This window comes from Zonotrichia albicollis, chromosome 3, assembly GCF_047830755.1.
Source record: "Zonotrichia albicollis isolate bZonAlb1 chromosome 3, bZonAlb1.hap1, whole genome shotgun sequence".
NCBI classification, from domain to species: Eukaryota; Metazoa; Chordata; class Aves; order Passeriformes; family Passerellidae; genus Zonotrichia; species Zonotrichia albicollis.
This window is the reverse complement of record NC_133821.1, coordinates 111,194,345-111,217,441: the sequence shown is the minus strand read 5'-3', so window position 1 is coordinate 111,217,441 and position 23,097 is coordinate 111,194,345. Positions and strand designations below refer to the sequence as shown.

General features: G+C 37.4%; 1 protein-coding gene across 29 annotated transcripts in view; it reads right to left on the bottom strand.

Moving 5' to 3' along the window:
* The window catches only part of KHDRBS2 (KH RNA binding domain containing, signal transduction associated 2), a 339,259-nt gene that overhangs the window by 37,421 nt on the left and 278,741 nt on the right, over positions 1 to 23,097 (bottom strand). For all 29 annotated transcript variants that reach the window (XM_074538473.1, XM_074538475.1, XM_074538468.1 and 26 more), the window contains exons 7-8: positions 21,204 to 21,286; positions 8,055 to 8,113 (exon numbers count right to left, since the gene is read on the bottom strand). In XM_074538473.1, coding sequence (XP_074394574.1) covers positions 8,055 to 8,113; positions 21,204 to 21,286 — 142 coding nt within the window. The remainder of the gene's footprint in view (positions 1 to 8,054; positions 8,114 to 21,203; positions 21,287 to 23,097) is intronic.

Below are 23,097 nucleotides of genomic sequence, written 5' to 3'. Positions count from 1 at the left end.
TATAGTCTAATTAAAACATTGATTTGACAAAACAGCAATAACTCTAGTATCATCCCCACATTAGTCATCATAGTTGAATTCAAAATGTGCTCCTTTCCCTGCAAACTTTCAAAATCATGCTCTTATGAAAATCATAAATCTCCTCTGAGGGAATGAATGCCACTTGAGATACAGCTAAGGTGATTTCTCCAGTGAAAGAATTGTTAAAATTTTGCAGAAAATCAAGAAAATGCTTTTGTCAGTTCATTCTGTCCCACATTAGGAATACTGCTATCAGTAAGTATAGGAATGATTGAAATAGAAGATTAAAGGACGGCAATTTATTTGGTGCATCTTCTGTCCATATGCAGTAGAAAGGTTCAAAGCCTCCTGTTTCCAGTGGAATAAAAAATTGAGTGCAGTACAGGAACACTCAGAATCACTTCTGAGTTCCCAGGGCTGGGAACTGAGCATCTTCCTCATGCTCAGCAAGAGACCAGATGCCTCAATCAGCCCAAAATGAAGGTGGTCATGCAGGAGCACGTCACACTCCTCAGGAACATGGCACATGAGCAAGATTGACAGCAGGGCCAGTTTGGGGGCATCAGGGCATCATTCATACAGGCATTCAGGTGCCGTATCAATATTAGCACACAGTGCACACCAACAGGGATGAACTGCAGGGGGAAACAGCTGACACTGAGGACCTGATATTCACAACACAGCTTCTACAGGTATTTTTCATTTCAGACTGGCCCTAGTTTGAACCTCTGGAAGTGAAATCTCACAAACAGTTGTGATTGCATCTTTTGCTTTAGTTTCTAACTAAAATTTATGTACTTTGAACCCACTCAGTGATGTGGAAAGAAGACCCATAAATGCAGACAACTGGTAAATCTGCTTCTAAAGAACACTCCTGCTCCCATGCTAGTGCAGAAGCACTCAGCATGTGCTAAAGAGCTGCCCAGATGCTCTGTCCAGACACCACAAAACCTCCACCACAATGGTACAATCTGTGCCTTATTGCCTCTGAGATGCCTAATAAATAATAAGATGGATTAGGAAGTGGTTGGAAAGTCACATCCAGAGGGTAGTGGCCAATGGCTCAGAATCCTGATGGACATGAGCGACAACTGGTGTCCCTCAGGAGTCTCTATTGGGACCAGTGTTATCTAACACCTTCATTAAGGACAGAGGCAAAGGAATTGAGTGCACCCCCAGCCAGTCTGCAGATGACACCGAGCTGAGTGGTGCTGTTGACACACCTGAAGGACACAATGGCATCCACAGGGACAAGGACAAGCTCCAGAAGTGTCCCTGGGGAATCTCACGCAGTTTAACAAGACCTGGTGCAAGGTTCTGGTTCTGCACCTGGGTCAGGACAATCCCTGGCATCAATCCAGGCTGGGGGATGAGCAGGTTGAGAGCAGATTGATGGGAAGGACCTGGGGGTAGAGGAGAGGCTGGACATGAGCCTTGTGCACTCACAGCCCAGAAAGGCAACTGTATCCTGGGCTACATCAAACGCAGAGTGGTCAGCAGGGTGAGGGAGGTGATCTTCCCCCCTGCCCTGCTCTCATGAGACCCCACCTGCAGGGCCGCATCCAGCTCTGGGGTCCCCTGCACAGGAAGGACATGGACCTGTTGGAGTGAGCCCAGAGGAGGCCACCAAGATCATTAGAGGGATGGAGCAGGTCTCCTATGAGGAAATGATATAAGAATTGATATTGTTCAACATAGAAAAGAGAACGTTTAAGGATGAACTAATTGCAGCCTTTCAGTATCTGAAGGAAAAATACAGGAAAGATGGAGAGGGACTTTTTACAAGAGCATGTAATGACAGAGGGAGGGGAAATAGCTTCAAACAGAAAGAGAGCAAGTTTAGATTAGATATTAGAAAGAAACTCTTTACTGTGCAGGGAGTGAAGCAATGGGACAGGTTGCCCAGAGAAGTTGTGATTGCCCTACCGATGGCAGCATTCAAGGTCAGGCTGCATGGAGCTCCGAGCAACAACCTGGTCCAGTGAAAGGTGTCTTCATCCACGGCAGGTGGGTTGAAACAACATTATCCTTAAGGTCCCTTCAAACCCAAACCATTCTATGATTTTATTATTCATTCCATGATAATTTTAAGACCCACACACCAAGGGAAGTTTTCTTTGGTATGTCACCATAATATTTTCTAAGAGACACCAAATGTGTACACTCAGATGATATAAATGAAAAACTGGTGCACATTAGTAAGACTTTGTAAATTAGTGTTGGTAAAGACATTGTAATCACAAGCCATGTGAAGTCAAACACTGTGATGATGAGACTCAGACCTATGTCTCTTACATCTGCAAATCAGTCACAATGAATTATTTGAGCAATTGATTTCTTACATTTGAATATTTAAATTAGTCTAGGCTGGAAAAAAATAGGGCAAGAAATCCTTAGCATGCTGAGCTTAATGAATATTAATACCAACGATCTACAATACCTATGTCACTAAAAATGAGGAAGGACCTTGGACTTAACAGCTGAAAAACTTGATATCTCCATCTGCAGAACAAGTATGAAGTGCTTTTTCAAAATTCACAATTATTTTCTCTGTATACATTGTGACATGGCTTCATTTTACTTTGTCATTGCTATAGAGGGTTTATTTCACACTAGGGTGGCAGTTCCTTGAGTTTCTCCACGATATGAGCACATTTATGTCTTTTAATGAAGTATGAGAATTCATGTCCCCTAAAGTAACATCTCTTCAATCAAGCTCTTTATCAGAATTCTAGAGGTTTGAACCCTCCATATATGCTTTCCTCCAGTAATACACATTTCATCATGATACGCTTAGTTTTACTTGTTCAGCAGAAACTATTATTGTTATTGAAGAAAAACTTAATTTACTAAATGAAACACTTTTTAGGACAAACAGAATGAAAAAGTAAACAATATAATAAAAGAGTAGTGGAATATTGCTGTACATTTGTAGTTGTTAACTATAAAGGTCTATACAGAATTTATTTGTGAAGTGCCATCTCTGTAGAGGATTACTCACTAAACTAATTGTTATAACAATTACAGAGCTCTTATACGGAGCAACTGGCAGGGAATTATTTGTGAAATAGTTAAATCATTGTGACAGCATTTTACAACCTAAATGATGTCTTACATTAAAAGGAATTACACCAAACAGTTACACTCTCCAATTTTAATTAAAAATTGAATTATCCTAAAACCAAGTACCCAATTCTTTACAAGTACCTAATGCTAAACTGGAGTAGAATATGCATCAAAAAATGGTCATTTAAGAAAATCCAAGCAGTTGAAATTTTTGGTGAAGACAAAAAATATTTAAATAATGTTTTTTAATGCAATGGTAGAACACGCAGTAAAAGCCTTGCAAGCTTCTCCTGAAAAGTAGCAGTAATGTGACTGGAGTTCATTTATGCCTCCCCTCTTTGTGTAGGTGGCAAGCTACAGATTAAACTTTCTAACTCCTGCCTAAAGCCTTTAGCAGATGGTGTTATCCTAATTTAATTGTGGTGGTTTAGGAGGTTATAGACTTCAACCTATCCTTTCACTCTCTGTCTTGGGTTTCTGCTTTTTCAGTAGTAGCACAAGAAGTCAGAGAGTACTGGTCTTTCAGATACTGCGGTTCACGACCTGGCACAAAAACACAATGGCCATAATTTTCATGTAATACACAAGGCAGGATATGCACCAGGCTGTGAACTGTGGCACCTGACAAGAGGCACTGTCACTACTGCGGCAGTGTCCCTTTGGAGGCAGGGACGAAGCCTCTCGAACCTTTGGCAGCAGCAACTGGCAGAGCTCGCCGCTGGAGCCTCCAGCCTTTGGGAGGGCTAAGGCAGAAAGAGACACTGATAAACAAAGTTTGGAATGCTCTGATCGGTAAAAGGGCAAAACAGGATTCAGATGAAAAAACAGTAAAGCAGGTCAGATGTAATGAATACAGCTTCTTGGTTCTGCCTTGCCTGCAAGTCATATACTCTTCTCTGTTATCTCTCTAATGTGGCCTAGCACAACACAGCTCTTGAATCAAGAATAATGCTTCCTCTAAAAAACAAAAAACAGGGAAAAGGAGAAAGAAATGAGAACATTAATTGATAACAAAGGGCTTTATATGTACAGTTTATTTACACTTTCCAGGAGAGTTTTGGAGCCTTTTGGAGTTGGGCACAACATTACATATGAGCAGGAAAGGTTCTTAGTTACCAAACTTTTGGTATATGTTTTATGCTAATTAATTTGTCAGACAAATCATTAAATTCACGTCTTTACTAGATATCTCTTCAGATGACAACAGTGCCAGAAGGGAAACCACAAAATTACTAATGTATGATGAGAGCAAAGAATATAAACCTTTTGTTGATAAATTAATCCTATTTCATGCTTTCTCCCTTGAAACATAAGCATCAAGTTAACATGACACTGTACCTTAGTTTAGACTTATCTGCAGGTATCAAAACTTTCAGTCACAGAAGTATCATAAATGTTTGTTAGAGGCATTAGAGGTGAGGATGTTTTACATTTTTGAAAATTTGTACAGTACTTTAAATTACTTTTATTTTTAAACTTCTAAAAATATTTCTTTAAAACTCTCATGAAGAAGCCTATAAGGGCTACAGTCCCAAGATTTTCAGGCATTTGTCCCAAATTTATATTCTGCAGCCTAGAACAGCGATCATCAAAATCCTCTAGCAGTAGCTGCATAATCCTGATTTTATAAAAAATTTGTAGGAATCTCATAATTCCTGAGTACTGTATTTCCATGTGCTCAGAGACTGCTACAGGGAATGCTTTGAAGTGTCTCTACTTTGATCCTTCTGAGCCACTGGGTGACAAGCATGTCAAATCACAACACAGCTTGTCTAACTTCATGAGGGGGTTCTGTACTGCAAATTTTCATTTATGGAACATCCCTTAGTCATGGAAAGAAGTGTGATTTTACATACATCCCTGATATTCCTATTGTCTTGGGAGACGCCTTGGCTGGATTTGGAGGAGATGGAATTCTTACGAACCCTCACAAAAGAAACTGAGCAAGGAGTTAAGGCAGTTAAGTTATGGATTTTACAGCAGTGTTTAGGAATCCATCTTGCCCAGCTTATGACAAGTGAATTAGATCCCTCCTTAGACTACCATCTAATCAGAGATGTGAAATTCCTGAGAATTAAATGGTGTTCAGGTGGGCTCTGCTCTGAAACACCTCTCTAATTTTTGGAACCATACTGTGAAAACAATCTATAAATCCATAAATCTTATGATCTTCTGAGGAAACAGTTTCCCCAGTCAGAATTCTCCACAAGTTCTTTTAAAAGGAGCAGAGAAGAACCCATGAGACATAAACCACCTGCCACTTTTCAGGAGTAGAGACAGCAAGGAAAGTCATAGCAGGCAGCTCATTTAGCAGTACTATTGTGCTCTATACTTAAGAAGATACAGATAACTCTATTTTATACTTTAAAAAGATTGTAAGTATGAAGTAGCATTTTTATTTCATTGAATCTACTTCATGAAAAATGAAAAAAAACCTTCTCAGGATTGAAAACTGTCCTCCCTAAAGGTAAATTGGAAGAGAGAGGATGCATGGAAGAAAGTAAAAGAAAGCCTAACTAGTACATTTTTGATAATTCAGATATTGTTATTGAAAAGAACAACGGAGAAAAGATAAGTTGTTGCACAAAACACCTAAGAATTCACAACAAGACTTAATTATCATTACCATTACCAAGACTTAATTACCATTTGTCTGAGGTCATATTCAGACTTTAGGAGAATTTTGAATTACAGAGGTGTGACAGAAAGAATTGTAAAAGAGGAACATAGCCTTGTTATGGAAGGCAAAACAAGGTGTGAAATTGAATTCAAATGAAAGAAAAACTTAATTTCTGCAGGATGGTGAAAAATGAAGGGGTAGCTGATTTAATACAATGGGATGGATTCAGGAAACTCACAACAAGTCTCCTGAATCCATCCCACGGTATTAAAACATCCTGAAACAAAACATCCTGAAAAAGTAGAGAACTGGAAACAGAGAATTAGGGTAAAGTTAGGTGAGGATGAGAAGGGGTGATAGATCAGATACAGAGAGAACATCAGTGTATGCAGCAAGAACTCAGAAACTGAGAAGTTAAGCATATATTCTAGAGCTCTATAGTTCTGTGTACTCAGATTACCTCTTCAGATAAACAGTGGTGACTTGGGGATGAGAGAAGTTTCTGCACATATTTCCAAGGCATGAAATTGGCAAATTTACTAATCTCCTAAGCAGGTGAACCAAGAGTAGCGTAAACAGTTATATAAAAATGTATTTACTATCAGGAAGTATCAAAGTTGCAATTTAAGTTTATTCCAGGTTATTGATAACACTCAGATCTTTGTATGCAAATGCCAACTCAGAAAATAGTTCAAGCAAAAATCAAAGCAAGTCCACAGTTATGAGTCATGTATTTTAAGTCTAGCAAAGGAAACCCAGGCATATTGGGCTTGTTTCAGCTGCTGAATGGAAAACAAAAAAGGAGCTTCATGCAGAGCATAAACTTAGTCATGATGCCACTCTGTGAACACTTTGTAAGCCTTAGCTAATTAGTCCATTCAAAATCCCTGCTGGGAAAACAAGTAATATTCTTCTAGTTTTACAAATGAGGGATTGGAAGGAAAGTGACACTACTTTAAATGTCTTGCCCAAACACATGGAGATTCAGCATGGTGAAGTGTAATTAAAAGTGAGTAATTCTTACTGCTGAGCTCAGACTATTTTTTTCTGCATTGCCTAAAAGCTTAGCAGTGCATTCAGGACAGCAGTGGAGAGGGGATCTGTAGATGGGAGGAAGGACCTTCCACTACAGCTATTAAAAATGTATGTGCAAAAATGAAGCAAAAGAAAGGGTAACTGAACCACTCACACTGATATGGATTAGCTATTATTATTACTTGCCTAGCACTGAAAATGTGCTTGACTGCACATTGTATCATCCAAATATATTGTGAGAACTGATTGTACAAAAAAATAAGTTATTTCTGATTATGCAATGCAATCATTTTGACAACATCTCACTAATGTCTATTTCTGTACCAATACAAAGGAAATTGCAAGTTAGCATTAGTGACATTTGCTTCACAGCTGCATGAATAAAATTATTTATTTCAAGCAGCAACCCTTATATAACCCCTTAGTGTCACTTTCATTTGCAGCATCATTTCCATCAGCTCTCATTTTCACAATGCTGTGGAAGTCACTAGACTTAGGATACTTCAGAAGCAGTAAATCAGGCACGAAAGCTCTGCTGAATATTAGGGTTACTCTTTAAGCTGACTTGTTATTTCAGTGAAAATATCTGAGTGAGAGTCACTGTGCCACCTGATACAATGTACTGATAATTATGAATAGGAAAACATGGTCTAGACTCCAGTTATTGAAATATATCACTAATAGCAAACAAACATCTGGAAAATGATTTGTGCTCATAGGAGCTTCTCTTCCTTTCACTTCTCTTCCTTTCATGCCCCCCATACCCATGAGGTGGAGCTGCTCCAGCTCAGACAGACTCAGTGGGGAAGTGCAAAGACTACAGCCCTCCCTCTACTCATACTGCCTAGTGTGACATGAGATGCTCCTTCATCTTGGTGCAGGAGGGGTTCCCATGGTGATACAGCACCCTCTCCTTCTTTCCACTTTGATTAAGTCTGTATTTCTAAATCTCAAAAATCTTGCTAGTTGAAACGATGCACGTGACAACAGCAGATGCATAGTATTGTTGGCAAATCAAGCAGATTGAAATTTAACACTGTGAAAGATATTCAAACACCAATAGAAACTTTTGTGTTGCTGTTAAACTGACCTGTGACTGTGAATAACTGGCTTTGTAATTTTGATTGAAATTCATCAATCCAATTTTCTGGTCCTATGGCAAAACTAACCCTAAAGTTACAGAAATCTATTTTGTTTGGTCTTTGTAAAATGAAAGAAAAAAAGGAAAGTGTAAGGAAGCAATTTCTGAATTGCCAGTGACAGATATTTTCCTTTGATTTCACACATTTGCAGAAGACAGAAGAGACCTTACCGTAGCTGTCATAAGCCTCTTCACTTGTTCCGTGACCATAGTCGTAATATTCAGGCACACTGTAACAGATTCAGATAGCCATGTCACTATTATCATGGGTAACCAACTCAACACAGAAACACAGCTCACAAAATAAAAGCCATTTTAACACATGATAGCATAGTCCAGCTACTTTCAGGCATAGGGAATATTCAAAGATATGAGAGATAATGATATCAGTGACAATAAAAGCTATTCAGTACATAACATTTCTTATCTATTCAGCATAAAAACCCAAATTTGATTCTAAATACGTAAACCTGAAGATGTGACAAAGACTGAGAAAAATTCTATCTGCAAAAATGAGGTCTGAAAAAAGACCACTGTATCATTCACTATTGTTAAACTAACAACAGGGGTTTCTTCCTCATTTACCTGTAATTCTAAACATTTATGTGTCACCAAACTCAGTGTGGTTTGTTTTCACAAAGCTGACTGTATTGTATGGTGTTGAACCTGTAAACCACTTAACTTTGCCAAAAACACTGACAGGTTTCTTAAAGAAGCATGTTCCCACTGCCTGTAGAGAGAATTTCGATTCTCCACAGTCTTTTTCCTTACATAGTTATTGGACACCTATGGAAAGTTTTATACAGTGATCAATAAAACACAAGTTGAAATAAACTAGGGTCTAGGAGTGCAAAATCACACTTAACAGTCTCAAACTCACTCTTTCACTGTTTTCAAAGTCATATTAACATGTTATCAAAATATTTCAGATAATAGTTACATTCTGATAATCAGCAATTCCAAGCTATTACATGGAGTGAGGATCCAGAAAATTCAGCATCTGAGACATAATTAAAAGGAAAGGAAATCATCCACATTTTTGCTTCACTACTATTATTATTTATAGTTTGCATTATGTTTTTGGTACCTGGTAGAAAATTCAAGATCAAGCTACTTCTGTTCTCAGATAACAAGTAAGCATACAAGAATCAGTCTTTGCCCAGAAAAATCTGCAAACTTCATGAACCCCACAGGAACCCAACAGAAAATATAACATTTTCTCTTTTGATAGTTTTTAGTTGTTGTTACTTTTGCTTCTTTTCCCTGGACACTGCATGAGATAGACTCTTGCAAAATGAACAGAAGCAGGCAAGAAGCTCAATATTGCTATAATTATAACATTATTGCTCAGGCTATTTTCCATATTGGATTATTGTTTTAAAAATATTAGTTTACACTTGACAGAGAAGCTTGGTTGACAGTGGATGGCAAGTAGAAATATTTCAGAAGTGCAGTAGAGATAAACAAGCAATCTGTAACAATTACTTTCTTAACCTAATTTTAACTTTGCTCACAAACAGCCTGTAATCAGATTTTTAATTTCTTGAACTTAACAGATATCCATAACTATTACTGGAATAATTTCTGAGACTGATTCTCTATCTCACTCGAGAACGCGGAGTGCATGCATCTGATCACTGACAGTCAAGCTGTTTTGACTTGGGTCATGTCATTCCCGGAATGGCTAGGGATAGCTCCCAGTTTTTGGCTACAAATGTTCATTGATTTTTTTTTTGTTTTTTGTTTTTTGAAAATGAAACTGTAATTGTGTGCATTAATTCAGTAGTTTAGTCAGAAGTCATTCATGTGAGTGAATTACAATGACATCAGTATCTCAGAGAGATGAAATTCATTTGCTTAAAGCAGTTGCAGAAAGTGGACATAAGAATAACATGAATGAAATGAATGAAATTAAGTTGACACTTCAATGAAGACTTTTCCCAATGCCAAATCAAGCTCTATAGGACACAAGCAATGTCAAGACTTCCCAGACAATGGAAACCATCCAGCTGCTTGAAAACTAATTATCTAAATATACAAACTATCCTATTGAAATGGTGCAAGAAACAAACAGGAAGAATTAATCTTTTAGTTGTAGAGCACAATATTAATTCTGTTCTATTTTGCAACTATTTTAGTAGCCAATTAAATGAAATTACAGGATTATGTAAGTGAAGCAAAGCACTGCAGCATCAGGGTAAAATCATTTATCCAGTCATAGCTACAAAGCTTAGACGTAAGAAATGACTTGCACTGTTCAGAACAGACACATGACAAACCACCCAGCTCTGGCAGACAGCTGTATGACAAACTACTTTTAGAAGCTGCATTTTGGCATATTGCCTGCTTTCCTGGCTAGAGGAGGGTGTTGGACTAGTGAGTTATGTTGAAAGAAAAGAAATACAAGAACTCCTATCTTCTGCCAGCAGATAAGATGCTAATACTTCTTCCTGATAGGTTTTTGCAAACCTAAGCAGCTGCCTCCAAAGGGGAGCAATCCAAAGGCCTGTAACTTACCAACAGCAATCCTGCTTTCAGTGATCACTGATGAGGGCCTTGAGCTATTTCCCACCAACATAACATCCAGCAGAACACAAGACTTGCAAGAGCAGGTAAAAGATTCATTGCTACATTATTGGTGTCGTACGTTTTTATTTGAGAAAGAAACATACAATCACAGAGATAACAAGGATGTGAGATAAAAATCCTGCAGTGAACATTCTGAACTTAAATACATTATCAACAGAATACTAAATTAATACACAGAAATCATAACATAGGAAACAATCTGTATTACAACTATAAAAAGGAAGTCATTTGTTACACCCTGGGTATTTGATGCCTGTGAGCATAATACTTAACACACTCCTGAAAACATGTAATTCATAGCACAATACATGATTGTCATCTTAGTCCTACAACTTTATTTCCCTGAATATAACACCTTTGTCGTAGATTTGAGCCAAAATGGCATTTAAAATTCCTTGCCAACTCATACTGAAAAGTGTTTTGAAGAATATGTGAATAAAACTTACTTCTTACTATGAAATACCAGACTTAAAATCATATTTTGTGGGCTAGACTGCTTATCCATTCATCTGCTTTATTTCAAACCTCTCTGAATAGTCACTATAATCTATTATATGCATTTAGTTGTAGACATTTTCCTCTGTTTTACAGCAAAATAAGCAATGGGTGATATTTATAAAAAATATGTGATAGATTAAGGCTTTACAAACATGATGTTCTTTTTTTTTGAAATTACTGAACTAGAGAGAGAGGTAGTTCCATTTGCATTATGGCCAACTGAGAAGGAAGAAATCAGCAAATGCATTCAGCATAAATAATACTTGTTTATATAATTTTATAGTTCTCAGACTGTTCCTGGAAAATACAGTGATCATGAGCTCTAGAAACCACTGATTCTCTTGGCAGTGCTAATTGGAAACAAAACACCATTATCTATCATTAGCATTCATTACTTTCAAGCAACATGAAGTGTAATTTACTTAAAGTACATGCACCCACCTGAAAGCAGGCTGCAAAGCATTTTATAAAGCAGACAGAATTAACTCATTACCAACTTTCAAGCTTTTACTTCACTGTACTTTAACACCATATCTCTGAAACATAGAGGTCTTGATGTACTATGACTTACACTTTGGGAACCTTCTACAGGTAGCACTCATGGAAAAATTTATATACACAGGGGTATGTATTCTAGAAGTAGTTTAATTTGGTTTGTATATGAGAAACTCTGATGTTATTTTTCTCTATAAGAAATATTTACAACACAGATGTATGACCCTGTCTTAATTCCTATTTATACTGGAAATCTTCATAATCTACCTATTTATGCTTTTTGTTTTTAACTTTTAATTTTGGTTAATATTTTTGAACATGATCATTTTAAAGATCTGAAATCAAAGTTTCCATGAACAGTGATCTGTTCTCTCTCTTCATGCTGACAGAGCTGGATACGTTTCCAAAAAAACCCCAAACCCAAAGCACAAGATGCTTGTTTTTGAGAGATGAGGGTCCTTTAGTGCCTTCCAAACTCTATTATCTAGGGCTCCTATGATATGATGAAGGCTCAAGTACAGAGACTGTAACCTTTAAAGCCAACAAAGACTTTTAACCTATCATTAACTGGGACTTTTTCAAATTGGCATTAGTGCAAAAAAATGAATTCCACTTTGACTGTGTCAACACCCATGGCAAGCCACACAGCTTGCTCAAAAGCCTGTAGAGAATAGCCCTTTAAAGTGGTTTAGGCTGACAACCACAAACAAAAGTGTTAAGATTGAAGCCACAAAAGCCTGACTCTTGGGTCAACAAGCTTCCCAAGGCAAGCGTGATGTTCACCACTCAGAGGTCACTGGGGTTAGGTGCAGGAAAACAACATTAATGAATAGACTGCATTAGCCTGTGACCAATCTCTTCCTGCACCTGCAGGAGGCTGCTGGCAACAGACCCTGGGTTATCAATATTACCATCTGGCTCCCTGGCTGCTCTTCCAGCTGCAGTAATTCAAGGCAGCAGAACATTGCAAGAACCGAAGAACAGAAGTACTTCTTGTTCCCTTGTGCTCTTTGGTTGTTTGTGGGTTTTTTTTTGTTTTGCTCTTCCTTTCTCTCTTTTTGTCCTTCTGATTTTTTTTGGGGGGAAGGATGCATCTAAGCTTTTATTCTCAAATGTGGTTGCAGACATACAATGAGCTCTCTAAAGGTACAAGAAAGGTACTAGAAGGTACTACCTCTAAAGGTACAAGAAAGAGTTTATGTTCTTTAAACATCTCTAACGAGTGAATCTGTACAGAAGCATGTTCTGTAGTCTATCCTAAAACATCCTAAGAAATGGAAAGTCTTTGAGTAAGACCAGTTAATTCAGATTTAGCAGATCATATTTTCTTGCAAAAACATTTTTTTCTTCCCTAATGGTACTTTTAAAGTGGGAGAGTATATGTTAGTATAAGAGTATTTTATTGGGAAATGTTTGGGAAGAAGCTGGCCAATTTAGAGGCTTTTGATAAATCACTGGAGCTATAACTCTGCCATTAGATAATGATTAGGCTTCTTTTGTGAAATACATGAATTGATTCAAACTAGAGATTCAGATGAAATTCCACAGTTCACACTCATAATGAAATAGGTTAAAAACTTGTACACTAGCCTTTGAAGAAGTAAAAATAACTTGAGATACTTCCATCTTTGTGTTGTAGAGATCAACAATGTGAGAGTGTGCCAATACTGTGTTTTGGAATTGGAAATCTCTAAGGAGGGATTCCCAGCCTTTGACAGCTTGCAATCAGCATCTATACCTGCGTACAGATAACAAACCTTTATCACTCCTTAGGGATATATTCTAGTCAGGGTTACCTTTAGACAAGATTCTTGAGTCAAGCTAATTCCCAGGATAGCTCACAAGGACCCCTAGAAGTGGAATTTAATATTTTAGAAGTGGGATTCAATATTTTAGACAAGTCTCTTTTTCACATCCTCAAATGGATCCTGTGTACTCTTGATCTAAAATGATCTCATTCTTTCCCTATATAATCTCAGTTCAGTAATCTTTGGCATTTCCAACTTCCAACATCAATAAGTGGTACAATCAAATATTCCGTTCCTGTGCTAAGAGGATGCAGTCTAATGTTACTGCAGTTTTTTATGTAAGATTCTGTAAAGCTTCTCCCTCCTACACAAGGGAGAGAGCCAGAAGGATTTAACACACAGTTGGCCATGAAAGAAAAGCTGTTTACAGGGAGCAATATACTTCTGCCTGGAAGAGAGGGGAGCAAGGTCTGCATTCACATGAATTACAATAAATGAATTTTTTACAAAATAATATCTTAGAGCAGAAATGTGTGAATAAAGAAATAATCCTTCTAGGAATCTGAAACTTATTGGAACATTCTTACTTAATAAAGCATTGTATCTATAGGGAAGATGACAAATCTTTTGAATATAGGAACTTACAAGATTCAGTCTTAAATCACAAATATAGTCCTTTACTCAATACTTCTTTAGAACTAATGGAATAATATGGTGAGCATTTTAGTGGATAAAGTCTCCCTTTTTCTGAAAGCTCAGTTTTGATTGTATACAATATTTTTAACAGAGGATAATATCACCATTATTATACTCCTGGATTTATTTAGTACCTTACAACATGCCTGAAGTTAAACTAGATTCAACTGCCTCCAGCATTTTTGTGTTTGATTTTGTGCTACTGAAAATATGAATTTAAAACTATTATAAACAATGAAGGCAGTAAAGTAATACAAGCATAGGACTGGAGAGCCAGCATAATTGCAGATGACTTTGGTTTTTGAAGTTTTTGCAAAATATGAAATACAAACCAATCTGCCATTTAATTTCACATGGCAGTTTCTATTTATCTATTCTACATTTCACTGTGATTTTCTATAGATACAGAATTATGATTAACTGTTTCAGCAAATAATACCAAATGTCTGCAGACACAGTATTTGCAATGGGAATGATGCAGCATTTTAGGAATCCTGGACAGTTTTAGAGGAAAAACTTTTCTCTAGTTGAAAGTAGTGAAATTTGACTCAACTTTGCTCATTGAATCAAATAAATGAGAAGTGGCATTTGAAAACAGTTTCTGATGATGAATACCATAAGTAGATTGCTGTGAAGATACATAAAATGTCATATTCCAGGCTTCCTGCTTTGATTGATTTCAACAGATTGGAAATAAAATACAGAGAAATCTTTATTTATGGACAGATGGATATAAGCACATGGCCAAAATGAAATATGACAAAATAGAAACACAATGTACAGTGCTTAAAAAGTGAAAGAGTGAGTAGTAGACAAAATAATAATGAATATCTAAGTTTGAAAAAAAATCAGTGTAACTATTCTACCTAATGCATCCTCTACTGTATTTATGTGTCTATGTATTTTACTACATAGTAATATTTTGATAGTGAGACAGAAGTCTGCAAACCTCTGCTTATTATCACTAAAACATTTAATTATGTGATAATCTGCTAATTCAATTAATGATTATTCACAGTCTTGTCTAACCATTGTTTTTAAACTAAGGGCAAAATTCTTTCATTTAACTACAGATAGTTCACAACTAATCTGCTAGAATTTTTCAAAAAGCAAGTAGCTGAAAACAGTGGGACTTCTGAATAGAGTTCACCAAGGAACATGTACACTCAGCTGAACCTTATACTGCTGTCTTTACAAGTGTACTAGTTTGTTATTTTACTTGCACCACTGCTTTGAGAAATTCATCTTTGGAAACAGTACCTTGATATCTGCAGGTCAAGCAAGGATAACCAGGATGAACTGGAGCTCATGCAAATATATCCTGCTCATGGAAATAATTCTTTCAGATACAACTGAAAAAAAAGTTGTCTTTTTGTTGAGTTGACTCTTCCTAAGTCATTTTTCAGCACGGCTGTGCACTGCTGTGATTGTACTGTAAGTCACATAAGTGACATGGATTGAACTGTGGTCCATCCATGTTGTACTCCTGCATATCAGATCAGAAATAATTAAGTGATTCCTAAAGCTCCTCTATTAGCAGTCCATACAGCAGAAAAAAGAAGCTATAAACACAAGCTTTACAGTAAATAACATGAACTTTGAAATAGAAACAATAGCTAGTGAAAACAGTTTCTTTTCAAAGTCAATAACTTGTCATATATTCAACTTCAGTGGCTGAATATGCTCCTGAAATTTTCTGTGGGTATGAGTAATTAGAAGAATGTGGCACCAATTAAAGGCTGAATGGATAGGTGTTGCTACAAACAGATAGTTACTGGGATAAAACTACATTGATAAGATCATAGTATCTATTTTCCATAGCAGGATAGTGGACACAGGGAGCATTTTTGTCCTTTCACTTCTGTTCCTATTATTGAGAAACAGATGCCCAACTGGACTTTGCACGTAACAGCGCAGCTTTAGGTATTATTGTACGTTCTGAATTAAACACAATTCCGTGTGGTGAAAGGTACCAGTCAACTTTAATTTCTCTGCTACTGCACCTTTTTTTCTTCTTCAGTCCTCTAAGAAAATTCCATTTTAGCAATTATCTAACACAATATTCGTCAGTCTTCAAATCTTGCAAGAACTACTTAGAATTTATTCCAGATATACTAGTGCCATTTTTCTTTATGTTAAAGCTTAGATTCTGTAATATCATTAACATCTTAGAGGGGATATTTGGAGATGACATAGCCTATAACATGCAATTCCAATCAGAAACAGAAGTTTGTTTATCTCCTCAGCAGATGCAGGATGGGTTTGATGTGTGGGTTTGACAGATCAAAAAGAAGTTCTTTGGCCAAAATGATCGGCATACCAGCATGAAATGTCTGCCCAGAGGACTGCTGCCAAAAGCATTACATAATTTATTTGCAAGATTAACAGTAAATATTTTGCCAAGAATTGCTTCAAGGTCCTAAAACTGGGTTACTGCTATTATTATTAGTGAGGGTGGGTGCAGACAGGCACGAGAAATGCTTTTTACCTACGTCACCTTGCAGTCACAGCAAGGATGACAACATGCCATCACAAGGCCTGTACTGCTGTGGGATGGAATCTGTAACAGCAACATTGTGCACTATTTTCATCTGTCTTTTATCACTGAATTATTTATTCTTCTTTTCAGTAAGTTATGGGTTTCCTGATATTTACAAGTCTATTTACAGCCTAAGGTGGGAGTCATCAGCCCTTCTTTCTTTAGACTGCACACACTGGCAACTCATTTTGCTGCTGAATTATGTTTCTAACAAAAGCCATACAGAAAAAAGGCAGAATATAAAGCTAGGCAGCCAGACCTGAAAGCCATTGCCAATATACCATCTACCTGTTCACCAAAACCACAATGGATCGATGGATGACTTCTCATGCCAGGCATTGTGGAACAGGGAAATAACATCAAACTCTAAATTTAAGCTTCATCAGATAATCCTTGTCTTCCTTTGCTCCTCCCTGTTGGACAGCACTGTTTACACTGCGTATGGCTGGATAAGGTGGGCACAAGTGAATTAAAGAGAATATACCCTTCCTGGTTCATCCCATGACCTGACAGTCCCAGGCTTCCTTGGTATGTGAGACATCCCAGGCTTCCTTTTGGCTGTGACACATCTCTGAAATGAAACTGTTGGTGCTGGCAGAGACACAACGGCCAGTGGCGATGACTGCAGATGTGGTAGCAGAGCTGAAGATGGCTCTGTTGGCCATCAAGATTCATCAGCAAATGATTTTCACCAAATTATTCTGCCGGTCTTGGCTGAGAAGTTTGCCCACACTTTGCACATGGGACAGTCTGATCTCCAGCAACCTCTGAGTAACCAAAGAGGCTGATCTTCCACATCTCCTCACAAAACTTTGCATCCTTTTCTTCTGGTGATCTAGTGATCTCAGCCCATTACTCCTGAACAGTGGTGATAGATCAACAGACTTAAAAGTTCCTGGTAAGAAAATCAAAAAGTGCATTACATTTTGAAAGCTAATACGATTCTCCTACATTTTCTGTGTTACAGCTGAGTTGGAAATAAGCACTTGTACCATTTTGTATATTGTGTCTATATTTTTTTAAAATAAAGTTACCAGACCAGAGGTTTGGGAGGTAGATCTAGCTGGCAGAAATGTTTTGAATGTCCTCTGTCTTACTCTCAAGTACACAGAGAATAGAGTATGAACTTAACAACTACTGAATATCTCTTGGTGTGTCTGGACAGTCACATATTCTTATCAATGAGAGCCATCTTCACATTATATGGAAGGGAGGGGAAGAGAGAGGAAACAAAGAAGCAATTTGAATTTCATAGAGAAACTCAAATTACAGTGCATTATTGCCCATGGGAAGTATGTCAGATATGGTGTCTTCTCCTGCCCACTGATATGGTTGTTTCCTTGTTGTTTTTGGTATTTGACAAAGCATTCATTGTAATTAACTTAAAAATTGTATTTTGACATCTGTATGAAAAAATTTCTAAAATGAGTAGTTTCTAAATGTCCTCAGACAATGTGCAGTCTTTCACAGAATCCTGCAAATAATGCTTACAGACTCAGTTGGGAAGGACAGACAAATCTGTCCTGAGGTTTCATCTTGTGTTCAGAGTTGTCATTATGGGACAGGAATATAAGGAGGGGAAAAGAGGCTTTACAAATACATCTTTTGCTATTTAAAGCAAGACATACCTGCGTGCAATACAGACTGTCATAACCCATAATTCTCTTATTTCTAAAATAAGCCTCCCCGTCTTAATAAGGTACAGGTGGCACTTACCATAGTGAGTGTCCTGCTTTTCTTTTTCTTCAAGTTGCTTCTTTGCTCCATTTCAAAGTGTGCTTGAGACTCCTCTTAGCTTGTTCAGACACGCAGACTTACTGTGGGTTTCATTCCAGCCTGATTCTGAGACTCTGTCATAATCTCTTCCACAGGTGACCCCATCCCCCCAGTTTCAGCCTAAAAATCAGACTGCTGTCATGAAGGACAGACAGAGCTTTCTGTCTGGAGAAGTTCATTAGAGAAGTCCACTAGAGAAGGACCTATACCAATTGTATTGTTGGACCTGCAACACCATCCCTGACTTTTAGTACAAATTTTTAGATAATTCTGCACTGAACTACAGCATCTGAATGGTCTTGGGGATTGGTAATTGTGGTGCTCCTTTTACTAAGCCATAATCCTATGTTGCAGCACTGTGCATGTCGATACTGTACAGCTTGTATTCCCTGCTGTTGGCAGAGCTTAGTTTGCAAAATTCTAAATCAGATCTCTTGGACAGCAAAGGACTAAGGCTCCCTGTATGGGCAGAAAGACTCTGGCAAATGGGAAGTAGATACAAGGTATGGAAGACAAAGGCAGTGGTAACAGGGGTGGTGGTGGCAGGCTGCCCAAACTCTGTCTTTAATCTGTGCGTGGGGTGAGCAGGGGAACAAGGGGAATTTACTCTGAGCTCTGCCCTAAAGCACACTGAAGGCAGCCTGAGCTCAGACCATCCACCCTGTCTGTTCGTGACCCTCCACCCCAACATGCTCTTTTTGAAGCACTGGAGAGGATAAGGCTTGGCCAACATGCACAGTAAGACAGACAGTCAGACAAAAGTATGTACCACTCTAAAAAATTCCACACTGAGTCCCGAATAAGCCATAAAAAGCAATGGGAAACTCTGCCCTTAACATGAACAGAAATCTTGGTGCTCTGCATTAAGCCACTAACTACAATTGCTTCTCATCTCATGCTTTAGAATTTCAGTCATTCCCACCGGAGGGAAGCAATAATAATTTCCTGGCAGAGCACAGACACTGTTGGTAAGTTTTTCTTAATTTTTTTCCCTTAAATGACACAGAGGATGAGATGAGTAAGTACTTTGGAGCAGTACTACTTATCTTCTTTGTTAGGTGTGCACATGGTATGACTCATATGACTGGGCTATACTAATAAGCAAGATCTGAGACTTGGAGAAAACATTTTGAAATACACATCTAACCAAATATTTTGGGTACACTATTTCATTGTATTGTATTATTTTTATTTTTTGCTCAGTAAGCAGGCATTTCTATGAAGCTAAATGGCCAATAAAAGGCAGAAATACAAATTGTGCATTTAATGGTCCATTTGTTCTTTAAATCTTTGAAACAAGAAGCACGGAGCTCTGAAAGTGCTCTCTTTGAAATCAATAGGCTACTTGAGGCATTAAGTGCCACTCAACATGGGTAAGTATGATCACATGTCTTGTCATATATTTCAAAAGGAAATATTTTAGTTTCAGATTTTAAACATATTAGGTATCCTGCAGGTACCTAGTAGAAATTAGTAGAAAACATATCTGATGACTAAACTTAATAGCTGTTTAATTAACTAAATTATGTGACTATAAATTTTCTATCTTGTAACAAATTATCACTACTAATTCTAGCTGCATTATAATACTCTCCTCATAAAATTGATATATTTGTCATTTAGTTGCCTGGGACATCAACTTGCAAAGAAATTACAGGTTAATTCATATGTTATAAAGCAATGTCATATCAAGATATTTCCAACTAATTATTGTTTTTACATCACAAGCAATATCTCCTGTGACAATTCACTCTTGTAGCAAAAAAGGAACTGAATTGTTTTAAAAAAAGTTGAAGTACATTTGACAACAAGAATACCTACCTACACAATGACATGATGGGTGCAGCTAGTAAAGTATAATTACCTGAAAGTGTTAAAGTATACTTGATGGGGTTCACATTTAGGTGTGACAAATCCTTTTAAATATACTTCACTGGATATAAAGATACTTATAAAGTATTTTTTATCCACTGAAGTATCACTCACTACAGCAGTTCTGAAGCTGAACATAATTCTGACAGGCATTTATATCAGCAAAGCATTCAATTAAAAAGATGGCTGAACAGAAAAGCAAGTTTAAGGTCCTCTGGCCTTGGGAGTGTAGAACTCTGTATGTATACATCACTTTCTTGCTCAGTGAGAAACACACTAATTTAGTTAAAATTTGTGTCTTTACTAGTTAAAGTTTCATTTGCCTTTCCACAACCTTACAAGTACTTTCAGCAGCGCATAAGACCAGTTCCTGAATTAATGGTCAAAAACCCTGTTATCCTTTAGGTTAAATGTGAGAAAGATGCCATTCCATATTTAATACCAATGCACTGGCGGTCCAATTAGTGGATGAGTGTGTGAAGTGTATGTGTATAAAAAAGGGATAATTTTTGTTGCCTCATCTTATTCACACAAATTGATATAAGATGTGAATGTAGCCTTTTCCTATTATTCCACATCACAAGGACAAACATAAGTTTCCAAATTTATAAATTCTGAGAGTTGCTTAGAAAATAACTGGTGGAAAACAGACGCTTCAGCCTTACTTCTGGCATGTAATTCCCTTCTATAGTTTACCTTGATGGTGGATGACAACCAGAAACAGGTTACCATCACAAATATTTTTAAATTTCTTTCTGATTTTTCTCAAAACATTCTAAAAGCCGTAAGTATGAGATACCTTTCACAACTTATCATCAGTAAAGGATGAAAAAAAGGGGACAAATAAGTTCAGAAAAACATCAAATAAGAAAATTACGTAATTGCTTGTTAAAAAAACCACTTCATTTCTACCAATTTTAAAAGCATAGCTGCTTACATTTTTATGTCATCTGAATCTCTGTATATGGATTTGGACTGTGATTATTACTTTTTACTTCAAAAGTACTCAGAGATTTGTAAAATTTAATGTGGAAAATAAACCAGGAAATTTACATGAAAAACTAAGATAAAAAAGTGTACTTTGGGGAAATAATGTAAAATGCTTACCTTTGTGTTTGGGTGGCATAACTGTTATCATATGCCTCATAGCTTGGATCATCATATTCACCCCCATATCCATCATCGTATCCCTAGGGGGAAAACAAAACACCACAGCTTAGAAGAGTGATAAATCAAAGCATATTATCAAGCTGTAAAAATAAATTGCATCAACATGGGCATGTCATGTTTGCCCACGATAATGTGAAACATGGAGCTGACTGAAGAGAACTGTGAATCGTGAAGAGCAACCTGTACATTGCAAGAATAAAGTAATCAGTCACTCATTTAAGAACTCACCTTATTCACTGATAAACTGTGGCGCATTGTCCAAACCACAGTGCCTCAGTGGGATCTGTGTGGAATACTGATGAAAGAATAATAAAACCAGCAATTTCTGAGCAGTTTGTTACATAAATGGTTCTATAAATACCTACAGGTGAAATGAACAAATGGCAGGTCAAAGATACTGTCTCTTCTACACTATTAAGAATGGTGTTAAAATCTTAATATTCAGTATATTGAAAAAATGCAAAACAACAAAACAAAACACAGCAATCTATGAGAAACAGTATCTTTCAAGCAAGTAATGGCATATTACTTTTAAAAATAATGCAGAGTAAGCCCCTTTACTTTCACTGAGCATCTTACTCTTTTATGCTTTTCTGTGACAAATTAACCAACAATTTAGCACAGGCTCTTGCCATCTAACTTAAGGTTCTCACTCAAGAGGTCAGACGGATGAGCAGGCCACCTAAGACAGATAGACACAAGTGACTTCAGAAAGTGGTTCAGCTCATCTAATGCCGAATTTACCACTGAGAGAGTCACTGGCAATTGTGATCCATTGTAGCTGTCTCTGAACCAAAGAATGCTCAGGAACCACAGAATAAATAAACAAATAAATATATATATAATCCAAGGGATGAGTTTTGATATGCTCTTTTCATAGGACAACAGAGTAAGAAAGAAATGCTGTATGGAAACGAATTATTTTTTATTTCTTTGTGATTTTGGGAGCCAGTATTTGCAGTTAAATTGCAATGAAACATTTCATTATCTACAGAAAACCTTGCTGTTAAGGGAAATGCTAAAGGAAATAGTGGACTTAAAGAACTTTTACTTGATGTTAATTACAGCAAAAGGCAATTTTTTCCTCCCACAAACTATGCAAAATTTAGTCAGCTTGGGGGAGAAGGGACAGCATGAGGCAGCTCCAAAATAACAGCAGTCCTAAAGGAATCACTCTAGTACACTATCATAATCACCTAAAGTACAGTTAGTTTGGTACTTCATTATTTCTGCTAATTAAACTGCCCAGCAGTATTAAATAAGACTTCACTGGCATTCCTAAATTCAAGAAAACATTCTAAGGAGGAAGCATTCAGTTGTTTCCTTAGGTCAAGCATATTAAATCTGCCTGTTCCTCTGGGCTGCCCAGCAGTGAGGGTAAGGGTGGATTCCAGGTAGGAGGTTTCATCCCTGTGGTGCTCTAAGTCCTGAAGGAAGGACAGGACTCTGCATAGTGATTTCACTGTCTCAGCTGTAGTAAAGTAAAGACTTTTAGGGCAGAAAGGAGTGTCCATTTGTCCTGGGGTGATGTTATGATGCTTGTATATCCCCATTCATCTGTTCTGTGCCTTTAAGACCGGCTCTGAAGAGTGGAAGTTTTGTTTGGGTTTTTCTTATCAGGACACAGAGACAAGCGGTACATAGGGCTGTTTTTTCACTTCCAGCTTCAGCTTGCTGCTTTTGCTTGCTCTCTTTTTCTGCTCTTGCTTCTGCTCTGCTTTCTGCCTCTGCTTATTAGCTAGTTCTAGCTAAACAGTCCACATTCCTTCCTGGACTGTTTCTCCTCTCCTGTTCCTGTGACCATCTTGAACCTGCTCCAGACTGGGACCCG